At 35.6% G+C, this 15441-nt stretch overlaps 1 protein-coding gene across 4 annotated transcripts in view; it reads left to right on the forward strand.

The window, feature by feature from the left end:
* ZNF385D (zinc finger protein 385D) overlaps nucleotides 1–15441 on the forward strand; it is a 464447-nt gene that overhangs the window by 387773 nt on the left and 61233 nt on the right. For all 4 annotated transcript variants that reach the window (XM_076331202.1, XM_076331200.1, XM_076331204.1 and 1 more), the window contains one exon: nucleotides 4364–4526. In XM_076331202.1, the coding sequence (XP_076187317.1) occupies nucleotides 4364–4526 (163 nt within the window). The remainder of the gene's footprint in view (nucleotides 1–4363; nucleotides 4527–15441) is intronic.

A 15441-nucleotide genomic window follows, 5' to 3' on the forward strand; every position in this document is an offset into this window, starting at 1 on the left:
GGAAAACAATCTGTAAGAAGATTGGTAATATGAGAAGGACCAGGAGGGATATGAAAAGGATAGAAGATGCAGTGCTGCTAAGTTGAAAACTCTCTGAGAATAGGAGGAGACCCATTTTTGCCTCAATGCACACAATTAAGCACAATGTTTTTGTTGGACCAATGCCTAAAGAACATAAGTGAGAAGACATATGATTCATTGAAGTACATTAGTCAGGCAGACAAACTTATTTTGAAGACTTCCATGTAGATATCATGACTGTTATTGTAAGAGAATACTGTCTGGATTGTTTAAATATTTCATCTTTCTCATTGTATTTTACACATTGCAATTTGCTTGGTAATATGATGTCCTTACGGTAATTTTGGTACAATATTGCACTTCAGCAAAGAAAATACAACTGAGTTTTGACACTATGGCTGTTATTTCTAACTGCTCACACCTGCATATAGAATTTTTTATTCTTTTATGGTATATATATGTCTGTGTTTATTATATATACACACAATAAACGTTTATATTGACAAATACATTTTTTATATTCTAACAATTTGGGAAGGTTACAAAATGTAATGATTAGAAAGGTCCCTAATAATTCAAGATAAATACATGGAAACAGAGGAAATCATTTTTTTAGCAAAAGAGATGCTTAAACTGACTTGTACTGCTTAACTAGGCCAGACTTCATTACAAATAACCTTGAAAGGTTATTTGATATTTAGACATCTTGCCATTTCCTTGAAGTAATTCTTATAGACCAAAGTTTGTCTATATGTAATTTGCAGGATCAGAGCCCTCCAAATTTAATTAAGGATCCTTGAGTTTTCAACTTCAGATATGAAGTAATAATCTACCTTTTACTCTCATTAGACACCTTTTTCAAGAATTGATATAGTTTCTTAAAGTTCACTGTAATGTTGCACCAGCAATATTTGACATATTTCTCATGCTTCATCACTGACTGGGTCACACGTTAGCTGACAGTGACTTGTCTTCACAGTGCTAGGGTTAATTCTGTGTATCAAACATGGAGACTATGATGTGAGAAGCAAACTTGGAAACTATGATGAAAGAAGAAAGTAAGCTCTTTCTTAAGGTATTCTTCTAATGTGTTCTTTTGTAATCATAAAAAGAAACAGAATTTAATTTAAATCCCTTGATTCCCATCAGCTGCTGTAGATGTAGGGTTTCACCTGTAACCTCTGCTCATAACTCGTCTGAGCGCAACTTCTAGCACAACTTGGTAAGGTAATATATAAACATGTATATATTATCTTCTTGGTTTTTGCAACTGTTGAACTCTGAAGTGTTCCAGAAGGAGACCCCTTCTCACCTTTCTGAAGGGGTACAGTCTCTTCATTTAGTTAAGCATCATGGTTGGCACCAAAAAGTAGGACTAACTTTCACTGTCTTTCACTCTTCTGCTCTCTCTCAGTATTTCTTAATTCTGCATGGAAGTTGGGAATAATTGCATTTTATGATCTATCTTATTTTTGTATTTAACCTACAAGTAAATACCATTTAAGTAATGAGTTTTATAATCTACAAGTAAATGCCATTTAAGCAGTGAGGATTATTTTAGTTCTCTTATGGCTGCAAGAAATGATTCAGTGAGGTACCATATTTTATGTTGCTGTGCTGAAAAAGACATTTATGGATATATTTCCATTTCTTTCATCTTACTCTTGCAAGGAAAGATAATGACAAACCTTTTTTTTTTTTTTTAGGGTTCCAGTTCAGTTGTAAAAGTTCAGCATAAGCTAATTTGGAGCTGGTTAAATGCTTAGGAGCAAACTGTCTGCTCTCACATAGGACTACCATTAACATGGCAGCTACAGTTATATTGAAACAAGCTCAGATGGCTTCATGTCCCCACACAGGATGGAGATTTAAACTTTGAAATAAAAAATGCATAAAGATCTTCTTTAAGCAGAGGCTGGGTAAACTGGCAGCACTCTGTGGGAAATGAGTAATGGACAACACTGCTTAGCAGCCATCGTACTTGTAAATTTGAGCAACGTGTTTCTGCTTTGGAGCAGTTTCATTCATATATTTCAGAACACTGAAAAGGTCATCAATTTCTCCGTGGGGCCTCATTGTATATTCCTTATGCATCCAACACTCTGCTTGAGTTGAGGTTTGTGGAGCTGTAGCTGTGAGAATTTGGAGGGAAGAGAACTATGGATGCAGGAGACAAACCTGGGGTGCTCCGCCAACAATTCTGTGAAGAAAGTTGAGCTGTGTATCAAACTAGTATCAACATTCATAATTCAGTATTAAGGACCATGTTCTGACTACCTTTCTAATATTTGAAGAATGACATTATTAGTTAGGGAAAACAAGTGCAGTCAGAATCTGGAGCTGACTGATAATTAAATTTGACTAGAAACTGTAAAAATAGTTGACATGATAGTGACATGAGGATGTACTGTGTAATGTCATTTTTAATATACCATTGTAACTTGACACTGGTCCTTCAGTTGAATAATAATTAACATCTCTTGACTGTTTGTATTTGGCTTACAGTATGTCTCAATGTTATGTGTTGGGAATTGTAAAAGGTGCATGATTGTGCTGTTTCTGTTCAAGTTGTTTCTAATTAATAACTTCACTGTCCAGTGTTCTTTCAATAAGGGTACCTAATACAATAGTTACATTATTTTAGGTGTAGAGAAACTGGCTTTTCAACCAAACTGAATGATGCATCTCAATATACAAGAGCGTATGCATGTGTGTATATCTGTGCATGAATACACATACATATATATGCGTTTATTGGTTTAGACAAGGTCTCTCACTTCTTTCCTACTCACCTTGAGCTTCTGAAATCTCAGGCATCTGGAAGGAATCATGACTTTTCACGAAAGCTGAAAGTCATAAATCTCGAGATTAATTAATATACACTCTTACTGTGTTATTCACTAGAACTTCCTCTCTCCCCAAAATTCAGCACGTTAAATAACATTAAATAAAGGTCTAATGACTAACAGATGTCAGATAATGCAGGATTCTTCTACCTGCACGAGTGGCTTAGTGAGTCGAGTGACTGCGTCATTTTATCCCTTTGATCCTTTGAATTTGTAGCCACTAAATTACATAGGTGTTTTTTTTCTTCTTCTGGTTCCACAATAGAAAGCATTTACCTTTCTTTTATGTTCTAAGTATCTGCTATTGTTTCATGCCAGAAACAAAATACTGACCTTTGTGGGTCCTTGGGCTGACGCAGCATAGTTGCTTTCCATTTGTTCAATTCTCTAGTAGCTAAATTTTGACTATTTTTCTAGAGTCTTAATAATTTCTCTTTCAAGTAAGAAAGGAGTTGAAGTTCAGCAGTAAAAATATAAGGAATTTTTCAGGTTGTTAACTTACTAAATGGAAGACTATCTTTCTTATAAGTGTTTAAATAATTAGAGAAGAAATTAACTCTGAATGTTCATACTAATGCCAGTGGGTTTTGTATAAGGTTTTATCTTATACTTCAAATACTATTCTTAAAATGTATTTGCAACATAAAATAAATGAAGAAAAGTTGGTATTAACTCTTTGAATAATAAAGATACTTTCAATGTAATACGTAAATCTTAATAGCAATGCACATACAAATCTATTTTAGCTTAATGATATCAAGTAGCCAAAATATACTTGGAACTGTGACAGGATTTGTGAGCTTTCTCCTTTGAAAAGATGCTCCTGGCTTTGCATTTCAAACACTGCCTTTTGTAGCAGGTGGACAAAAGTAATCTTTTTTTTTTTTAAGAAAGCCAGCTAATTGCATGTCTGCCTCACATTCAGTTAAATCTTTGGTGATGGGCTTTGAAGAGAGTGTTTTATGTTTTGCTTTCTTTTGTTTGGGCTTTGGTTTTGGTTTGGGAGTTTTTGGTTTGTTTTTTACTGTCAGTCTTTGCTGAGAAGTTCCTGATACCACTGTTAAAAGTCAACTGTTCTCTGAAGGAAGCTTTGACAAAATCTCTATTTTGAAATAGAAACTGGAAAAGTGCAAAGCTACTGGGAGGACAGTGCCTTCCTCCCCGTTGCCTGAGAATTAATTTTTTTTTTATGCGAAAGCAAAGAAAGTCTTGATAGAAAAACTAATGGTAGCATGGTAGACTAAAACAACCTTATTCTGGTCTGAAAGTAATATACTGTTATACAGTAATATACTGTATTTATTGAATTGGGGTTGTTTGAGTATTTTTTCCATTGTTTTCCAAGCATCATTCTAAATACAGTTTTCTGTTTGGTCACTACGTGGATAATGTGAATGGTACCCATTATTGAAAGGTAGTCTGTATTTGTACTAATACAGAGAATGCCAGTTTAGAAATGAGCCTGATTGCATGGTTCATTTTGTTCTCCTTTGTAGAGCCAGGCTGCGGCCCACTACAAAGGCACTAAACATGCCAAGAAGCTCAAAGCACTGGAAGCCATGAAAAATAAGCAGAAATCTGTTACTACCAAGGACAGCGCAAAGACTACCTTCACTTCCATCACTACCAATACCATCAATACCAGCTCTGACAAAACAGGTTAAGCGACAATCTTTGTTGGTTTTGTTTGTTTTGGTTTTTTTCTTGTTTAATTCCATGTCTGTTTGGTTATGTGCTTGCCACATTGATTCATGCTCGATCCATCTTTCTGTGTGATACTGATTTCTTTTAGTCCTTTCAGTAGGCTGGTAAGAGTATGATAGTCATGTAACCAATTTCTCTTAGTGAAAAGAGGCTTGTCATTGTTTTAGGGCAGAATGCAATACTCATGACTTGATTAATTTTTATAGTGGCTAAACTATTACATATCAACTGATCTAAACCTTCTAGTCTGTATGCAGTATCCCTCTATAAATAATTACATACGGCACATTTCTTTTAACCACAAACAATGTAGTAAATTGCACTACTTGTGTCTAGAAGCCTCTTACAAAAGCATTGTTAGTTAAAACCTAATTTTCATAAATTTCAAACATTGCATTATTTTTTTAAAATGGCTATTGCATGGTTTTGAGCTGGAAAATAGCCGTATAACTTCTATTCCGCACAATCAGGTAAGTGTTATTGATGCCAATTATTCTGCTTAAATGAGTCTTCAGACTGAAATAATATCGTTTAAATTATTGTGTGGGTAAAAGATACGCCTTTGCAAATAAAATCTATGTAAGTATTTGGTAAAGTCAACAGGATTTGATTAAGCTCGCATTTTAAATATGTGGCTATTGTACTGGAAATTTCAAAGGAAGGTTGTAAGTTCACTGAAGGGTAGTCTAGTATCTCACAAGGTATGACTGGTCTTGTGTATGAAGGAATACAGTTTGCATATTTAATCATAATCAACCCCCCTTCCCCAAACAAGCCAAAAACAGCCACGGCAAAAAAGCCAAAGCTGTGAAACAACAGAGACCTTTCTACTGATGGTGAAAACTGCTCATTTGGGACCACTTCTGATGCAGTAAGTTTAGCATTGTAAATGGATGTGCACTAGCCATTACAGTATAACAAAAAAGTACCTTGCAGACATGTGTAGTACTTTCCTTAAGATACATCTTTGCTATATTTGTTATAGACAGATACCTCTATGTCTGTCTCTCTGTATATGTATCTTTGTTATAACCCTTTATTATAGACAGCATATGTTTTTATGGCGGTTTATATCCTAATTATAATGGGATGGCTTTAAAAAACAATCATTACATTATTTTCGTGTTTATTAGGAAAAAAAAAAAAAGAAAGAAAATATTCCGAGTACTTTTGTTTCTATGATGAAAGAAATGAAGGATGGGAGAATAGGAACAATGTCGAAAGTTACTTATGAAAATATATATGTTCCTAAACATACAAATACCTTTAAAAGTTTTTCCTGCTGTTACCTGTTGGCACGTTCAGAACAGAAAGGGGGATGTTGTATGGAAAGAGTGATTTATTGTTCACAAAATATGATCTAGTGGTTGGAGAAAATAACTGAAGGAAAGAGAGATCTTTTTAAGCTTTAAAATGTATTATTCAAAAGCTTTTATGTTATGCTGTGTAAGTTTGAAGGATTTTCCAAGGTGCCCTAAAACCAGTCTGAGTCTTTCCATCAGGCTTTGAATTAGATCCCTGACAAGATATATGAACTGTCTTGTATCCAAGGTCAGTAGTACAAACCAGTTTTTATATCAGCATAAGTAAGAAAACATCAGAAATCTAGTTGGACACAAAAGCAATGCCCTATGCAGGAGTTTCGTCAGCATTACACATTGTTTGTGACTTCCTGGATCAATTTCATAGAACGTGTGTATACATATATGTATGTACATATACACATATATGTATTCTATGTTAGAAGTACTGACCTTAATGACATTCTAAAAGACACATATTGATGTTAATTGACAAACAGCCCAAAATCTGACAATTTCACAAAATACTGAAAGCCATATTCAACTGCTGGCAAAAACCCTATTCAACCGGTGGCATCCACAGAAAAGGGGCCAGTTCTATCCAAATGCAGTTATTACAGCTCAGCATTGATGTGACTGGCAGTAGAATGCCAGTCATGCTTGGTGTAAATTATCCTTTGTAGAATCAAGCATGTATGCATAGCAGGAGGGAAGGAGAAAAAGAAAAAAAAAAAAAGAAAATTTTGGGTAGCCAAAAGGATGAAATTTTCTGTTAAACATGACAAGTTAACAATTTCATAAATTGGATTTTCTTTCCTTTCCAGTTATTCTGTGTCTTATATTTGCTTGATAGAACTTTTAAGGGCAAAATGATTTCTGAAAGCCAGAATAACATCAGAATATACTGCACTGTGTGAGTTTGCACATTTGTAAATGATCACTGCAAAAGTCAAATATTCTGATAGTAATATGCAGTTCTGAGGGAACAGTTGTACTAATGAATATAATGCATTAATTAATCTTTCATAACTACAAATAAGTTCTGTTACTAAGTCCCTGCACTTGTGATCATTCGGAACAAAAGCTTTTTCTACACTATTTTAAAGCGCTTTGCTGAGGATTAATACTTGGTCCCAAATACACTGAGGATAGGGTCATGTTCATATCACCTCCAATATATCATGTACAGCAGTGGTTAAATGGTGAATTACATGTCAGTCACAGCACATTGCTCAGAACTTCAGTTCACTGGTTCTGTGTACCCTTAGCAGCTCCAGCAAACAAAATGTCATCAGGAAATCTGCAGTGCTATGCAATGAAGATTATGAAAAAGACCACACAGTATACAAACCGATTCAAGAGCTAAAGCAGCAATTTGTTATGTTGCTTATTCTGGAACTATTTTGTTAGACATGGTGCCAGCATGTGTTATTGCAATAAATAATGGAGACTGTGCAACCCGCAATGTAAGCGGACTCCTTAAAACCTTTCATAAATGATTCTTGGTGGTTAAACTATGTATTAAGGAGAAAACATAAAATATGGGGTCATTTTGCTCATTCTGTGAAAGTCACTGGGGTTTTTTTACCCCTTTAAACAACATTTTAGAATTATTAGAAGGCTTGAACTTGAGAAAACTTTGGGGGAATGAAATATCATGAGGAATTATGTTGGCAGTCACATAATGGACAATGCCATTCTCAACGCGTGGGAACTTTGTTACCAGTTCTATTATTTAACATCCTTCTATCATCTGTATTTATCATTTATTATGTGATACCCGTAGTCACTCAGGACAGAAAAACAGAAAGCGTGACCATTCCAAAGACAAGCCCACTTTATGGTAGTATACAAGCCAGTTTTCAGTACTTCTTGATTCTCCAATTCAGGGGTGACAATAAAAATTCGTATTTTCACCATATGTTAATATACATGCATACATATTCCCTGACATAAAGTTGTTAAACATCCTTGATAGCTTTACAAATTGCCCCTCCTTTCTGCCAAGGTATATTTTCCTTATAAAGATGCTTCACACCTTCACTTTGGCTGTAAGGACAGATACTTTGGAACACCTTTCAGAATATATTTAGATAGACTGTGTCCTATCATCCTAACTATGTGTCCCGTCCAGTAAAGTCATTATCCCACACTTGGATTTTTCTACTCTAGAGTGAGTGTCCTAGATTATATCCCTGTAAAATGATATCCCTATAGTTGTTGCATATGTCTAAATATTGATCTTTTCCAAAGCTATTCGAAGTTAAAAAGGACTCTTCATGACCACTTTATCACAAATTAGGTCTTGAAGATTTGGGCTGGTTTTATTTATTTATTTATTCAGCAGAGAATTCAGCATGAGTTAGGTCATTTATCAACGGAGAAGAAGGAATAGACCTTTCCAAGGGGGGAAAACATGTCATTGAGAGCCATCACTATGACAAAGTCTTTAATGTTGCTTTTGAATGTTGTACACTATTTCTTAAATCCTATGTACTGAAATGCAATGAACAGCTCTTAAAAACAGAGAAAAATGTGATGAACAGAAAAAGTGTGTATCTGGGCCAAGGCACAGACAAGATCATCTATCATTAGTACAGTCTTAACAGCTAAGAGACCCCCGTGCTGTCAGAGAACAAAATACTGGCGCCTGTCCTAAAGAGCTTACAGTCTACGCCTAAGATGAGAGAGAACTTAGGGAGATAGACACTGTTAATGTAACAGGCAGGTGTTTTAAAAGAGCAGTAGCATAAACATGTTCAAGTGATAAAGGCATCACAAGAAATGAAAACACTGAAGGATGGATTAGAAGGAAAAGGAGGAGGGGTTTTTTTTCCGATACTGAACGTATGTGTGGGTAACAGCACGGGAGAAAGCATAAGTTCTCTTATTTTTCTTTCACTAGCACATATGAAAATTCTTCTCTGTGGGAAAATTTTAGTTGTGCTACCCCTTTCCAGTCCTTTATTTTTTTTTTTTTTTTCCTTTTTCTTTTTACCTAAGAAGTGGTAGGATATTTCTGGTCAGCAGATGAAACTCACTCCTGAAATAACAATTTCAGTCCAGCTGAGATCTGAAATGGAGAGCAGGTGGAGTGGGAGAGAGCAGTCAGTCTGGCAAGGTCTTGGGCATAAAAACGGAAGGTAGGAAGGAGAAAGAAATCAGAAATGATGTGGTAAGTCAGGGTAAACATTGAAGGAGGAAGAAAGGAAGCTGGCATGAAATGGAGAGGTTCAGGAAGATATGTTGGAGTTTGGCAGCCATAAATACCACAGGATCACAGAATTTTTGAGGTTCTGTAAAGGGACCTCAAAAGGCACATCTGGAGATTGACAAGGCCACCCCTACAGGTCAGAGCAGAGTCAGCTAGAGCAGAATGTTCAGTATCTTTTTCAGTTGAGTTTTGAATATCTTCACAACCTTTTGCTGGGGAACCCATTCTAGTGTTTGATCACCCTCAGAGTAAAGAAGAGTAAAGAAGTTTTTTCTTGTATTTAAGTCCAATCTCCTGTATTTCAGTTTGTGCCTGTTGTGTCTTGTCCTGTCACTGGGAACCACTGAAAAGAGTCTCTGGCTCTGTCTTTTTTTACTCCCTGCCCCCATCAGGTATTTATACACACTGCTGGCTTATGTTTCAAGTGGTGTTCTTGGGACCAGGATCCCAGGTCCTTCTCCACAAAGCTGCTTTCCAGACGGTCAGCCCCCAGCCCAGACTGGTGTGTAGGATTATTGCTTCCCAGTTGTGGGACTTTTGCATTTGCCTTCGTTGAACTTCAAGGGACTCCTGTTGTCCCATTTCTCTAGCCTGTCCAGGTCCCTCTGAATGGCAACACACCCATCTGGTGTACCAGGCACGCATCCCAGTTTTTTATCGTCAGCAAATTTGCTGAGGGTACACTCTGTCCCATTGTCCAGGTCATTAATGAAGACTTTAAACAATACTGGCACCAATATCAATTCCTGGAGGACTCCACTAGTGACTGACCTCCAACTTTCTGTTGGTGACCACAACCCTTTGAGCCTGGCAGTTCACCCAGCATTTTTTCTATTATCCTTTGTGTCTTTTTGTAAAAATGAGAACTAAGAAACTAAGAAAAAAGTAAGAATAAGCTCAAAGAAAAGAACTAAAATGGAAATGAGTAAGACTTATCCAAATCTCTAAATTCTGCTAACGCATGGCTTTAATATGTTTGCACTAGTTTCCCATCAGGCGAATCACATTGAATTTATGTAACATGTATATAACATGTTACATAAATTATAAGTAACATTTATAACATTTACTGTTATAAAATGTATTTTACATGCAACTAAAATTAAAAAAAGACCATTGATGGGACCTGATTGAAGTGCAAAGCTCTTTCTCTTGCATTTTAAATTGTTTCTTTATGTCTTTCTGTTGAAATACGTGACAAGTTCAGAGTTTTTATTTTCGGAGCTGTTTTATTCTTTTTAAGTGTACTTCATGCCCTGTTATATACTGTGTTGTCTTCACATATTGGGCCTTTTCAAATCATTCCATAGTGCATTTTGTCACCTTTGCACCCTTTAACTGTGCTTCTGTGGGATGACTCAACAGTCTACAGATACTGGGAGCAAAAGCCAACGCAGATCTGTTGCCTTAACGTCAGCTTACACTGCAACTGAAGTTGGTCTGTAGCTATGCAGTGAGTGGCGATAACGTGTTGCACAGTATACAGGATGGCTTATGCCGTTACTGAGGTGGAGAACTCAGCTTCAAATGCGAGGAGTGTTTCAACAGAATGAAATCTATTGAACTGCTCAGATTGTTCGTCTGTGCTTTTGGTTTTATTGAATATATGAAGGAGAGAAGGGCAGAGGTTATTAAACATAATATTCATTGAGAGCCTAGGTAGAATTTCTTTGACCAACTACAGACAAACATATTGACGCTAATTGCACTGGCTTCTCCTTAGTGTGAGAGGAAATCATGTCAATGAAGTTGAGGGCACAATTCATCTTATTCTAAAGTAAACATCTATAATAAAACAGATGAATGGTGAAGACCTGAGAAAAAGTATAAAAAATGCCTGTGGTGACTAGGTCAGATATAAACTGCTATGCTGATACCTAAAGTTAGCTGAGACAAATTCCAACCTCAGTGACCAAATTGCCCTTTCCTTCAATGTGTCCAATTTTTTTCCCACAGGTTTTGATTCTTTTTAACTGAATCATGAATTGCTCTGTAAGAATGTGATGCTCAGTGTTCAAAATCTGAGTTGTGTTAGTTGATTCTGAATGATCGTATAACAAATGACACTATTTCTGTCTGTCAAGTGGAAGTTTTAATATGCTTTTGAATAGCTTTTAGATTTCCCACTGACGAGAAGAGAGTTTCTTGATTTTGTTTGTTTGTTTGTTTTTAAAATAACACGAACCTTCTTCTCATCTAATTTTTTAGGCATGGAAAGAAATTTATTGCCTAATAAAGGTAGACTGCTGGAGTATGTATGGTTTAGTATTAAAATATTAACTTCATCTTTCTCATATTACATTCAACCATAGGTGTCCTAGTGAACACATCCTATTAGAACATTGTGTCTCTTTCAGGTCTTTAGTAAGGAGTCAAGGGACTCTTTGCTATTAGTCGGTATGTGCTGCTTTATTTAAGATTCAAAACTTCTGCTCTAAATTATAGGAAAAAAGTTTTCAAACGTAGTGCTCACATGAAAACTTGGTCGTATGAATCTTTATAGAAGGACAACATATAATTGGCTAGTACTACAGCAGTTTCATTTAAAAATATGAAGAAATATTCTTTGAATATATTTTTATGAATAAGTTTCTGCATGTTTGTTTGCAATATCTGCTCTTCTCTGTTCAAGACAGGTAATTAACTGTTGTTTCCTCCAATATAATGAATTAGCACACCTTGCTTGCTTTCTTTTATCACTTAGATAGTCAAAACCATGTGTACGTTAGCTTGTACACAGAGGTATTTGTGCAGTTCCTGGTTCAGCTCCAGAACCTGTAATGGAAAGGAACTCCCATTTGAAAATGAAAATCAGTTTCCTCTTATCTCTGCTTTCCTTTTATTTCCACTTTCATTTTATCTCCCTTACATTCAGCTTTTGAGCCTATTTTCTTTTTTTATTATAAACATATGTTTTGGTAATGGCTAGGCTTTAAGGTTTATGAGGGCTTCCATATATTAAGAATTACTGGATTATTTCTGGTGTTACTTGGTGTAGCTACCCTATTTTATCATTTACTCTTCGAGTTATTTGTTTAATCCTTTGTTCTTAATGGCAAACCACCCTAACTTTTCCTTTCTTAAGGAAAGCTGAGGAAGACATACTGCTGTATTTATGACATTAACATGTATTTAATTAAAAGTGCCACTGCCTATTTATTAGCATTTTTATAGACAGCAGATTTTCTTGTAATCTTTTGTAACTGAAAGAAATTCTATTTCTAATAATGATACAAATGTCAACTGTATTTAAAATTCAAAATAGTCTTTAATACTATTCAAAATCTGCCGGTGGATGCAGAAACAATTTACTGTATGATCCCAGTGTGCAATTTGCTGGTACAGCTTAGGCTGTGGATACCCATGTATATGTTATTATTATATTAGGGATGTTTAATCTAAGAAGACAATTCAGTGCAGTCTGTTTGTATAATTGAGCTGTTCTTTTGTTTCCATATGCTTTATTATATCATAAAGTGTGCTTTTGTTTCGGCAAGTGATTTCTTCAGATCATTTCAGCATTGCTTAGGGCACAGCAGAATTAACAGGCTAATTCTGGGTTTAGGCTTGTGAGATCCTAGATGTAAATTGATTTCCTTTACAAGTCAATGTTTTAGTACACATCAAAACAGAACAATGACCTTGAAGCTTGAATTTGTAAGGATTTTTACTTCGTATTATTTTGTTTGAGATATTTTGGGTGGAGCATTCCAAAGTTGCAAGTGTGAAATAATAAATGAGGAGTAATTGCTTGGTGATTAGCACAACACAGATGGATTTCAGAGCCAGCTGTAGAACTTTCCCTATCACCCATTTCTGAAAGTTCAACTCTTTTTTTTTTAATTTTATTTGAATGAAAAATCTTTAAAAGAAACTATAGTCCGAAAGAGATGTTCTTATTTTCTGATTCTCTCGTCATTTGCTTGGAAATTAGAGATTACCGGTTCACAGCTATCAGTTCTCTTAATCACATGCTTGGAAAATTCAGCCCAAACCAGTAAAATTTAACCATGCCACAGCATCTTTCACTTTAAATCATCTATGCTTTGACTTTTCCATACTTCAGACAATCTATAGCTAACTGCAGCACAAAATGTTATCAGCATTCCACAGACTGTTGTACCAATTTTGCATTAGAGCTCGATGGTAATTTGGAAGACAATAGCTTCTCTTTTGATCTCTGTGTAGAACTAGGGCTTTTTCTTTCTTTCAGAGTGTAGCTAAATGGCGATATAAAAATTACAGTAATTTATGTGTGCCTCAATTGATCATGAATGTGCAATAAAATCCTTCTTTGCTTGCACCTACGTACGCTGAGAGCTTCGTCATATGAACACCATGTGTTTTCTACGGACCCAGCTGCTTTTGATTGGGATTGCCTTGACAACAATTTTATGCTTGGATAATCCTGCAGATAGGAACTGCTGTCAGTCACAACATCTGTATCAGCCTATTGAATCAGTATGGAGGTCCAATACCAACAATGGTATTGTTCATAGGTCTGAAAAGCATTTTCTATTGAAATATTAAATAGGGTCTTTCATAGTATCTCAGGGAAATGTCAGCTCGATTGCTGCATGCCCGTAGTTGTAACAACTAGAAATCTTGGGAGTAATCTTCTGTTTATCAGATATCTGTTTATCTGTTATTCATCAGTATTGCTCTAAAAACTGGATCAAGCACCGTAGCATGTACCTGCTTAATGACTCATTCTTCATGGTGTGTTTTGTTGTTATGTTGGGAATGGCATTGACACTAGCTAGTAGGATGGGTCTGAAGGCTCCGCAGTTCTAGCCATTGGGATTTAAAAAAAATTATGATATTGCAGGCCTAGATCCTCTTTCAAGTTTTTATTGTAAAACATCAGATTCAGAAGCCTGTTACTATTGCATAATTGTTTATTTTGTCAGTTTATGGACTAATTTGGAATGGAGCAGAAACTTCTTGATCCAGTGCTCTCAGATAGGTGGTCAGTTTTTGTGAGTCTGGAATTTTTCAAATGAGAAGGGTCTGCTTTGAGGGCAACAGAAGATGAAGTAGGTCTTCATTTAAGTGATCCATGTTTTTTCAAGCTGACATCATATCGGCTGGACAATGTAGAAATAGGAAGTAGTTGTTCGTTATCTGTTTGAGGACTGGTTTTGGTTTTTGTGGGACATTTCTATGAAAAAGGTGACCTCATCTCCAAAGATGCTTTAGAGCTTGCTTAGATTATTTTCTTTTGTTGTTCATGTCATATTCGTGTCATGCCTAAACCGAGAAAGGAGGAGAGTGCGGTTAAGAATATGAGTAAATGTACTGTGCTAAATGTTTGGAGCCATTGCTATACGATGCCCTTATAGCACCATTCAGAGTGATCTAAAGACAACCGGAGCTGGAACAGTTGTATTAATAAACATAGGGGAATCTGCTTTACCCAGTCCATTTCGTTGGCCATTCATGTTACAAGAACTCAGCACAGCAAAAATCATTATTTCTAGAAACAGATTATCCTACATGCATAGGCATTTTCAGAAACAGGCCAAAACTGAGTACTATTCAAAACTACTGTAAGAATGTTAAGAACAATTTTATTTTGCAACAGTATTTTTTCTGTCTTTCATTTGTATTCCACATCTTTCAATAATGTATTTAAAGTATTAGCAGATTAGTGATTTCTTTCCTCAGCTGGAGAAGTCTCATAGGTGAAATTCTTCTGTACTATGTCATTCCTTTGCTAAAATATACCTTCCACTTACTGTATTAATGGAGTTAGACTTTGCAAATATTCATTTTATATTTGGTCTCAGTCAAACAAAGATAAAACAAACTAAAATATCAGACAGGACCAAATACTTTCTCAGTTCCTGCCATTGTTCCCTTTCCTTACCCCTAAAAAAGAAAAAAATAAGTAAGAAATTTATTGTGTTTTTGAATTATTGAATATATGGCAAAATACAAAAATTCACCTAACATCTAGTTGTTTTAAGGTTTGCTGGCACTGCAGTTGTAAATCATATAAATAAGCCTAAGCTAAGCTTAAGCTTAGTAAGGTATCTTCAGCACCAGCAAACATCAAGTTATCTTGAGACAAAGCACAGCTGTGACTCCAATATCTGTTTGAGGAGGAAAATAAACATGCGGTTCATCTTCAGGCACCTTAACTCTGTGCTTCTTAGACTTAGTGCAGTTTTCCATGTACTACATGGCTTGCTTATAGGTAATTCAGGCAGCCACACCTATAACTTCAGAATAGGTATGTTAAGAGTCTCTTATTCTCAAAATCCATATAGTGTTTCAAACATCTTGAAGAATTATCGTGTATTTCTCATTTCATCTTTGTGCATTCTGTACTCCACCCAGTAATAAAACTCTT

Source organism: Aptenodytes patagonicus, chromosome 2, assembly GCF_965638725.1.
Source record: "Aptenodytes patagonicus chromosome 2, bAptPat1.pri.cur, whole genome shotgun sequence".
Lineage (NCBI taxonomy): Eukaryota > Metazoa > Chordata > Aves > Sphenisciformes > Spheniscidae > Aptenodytes > Aptenodytes patagonicus.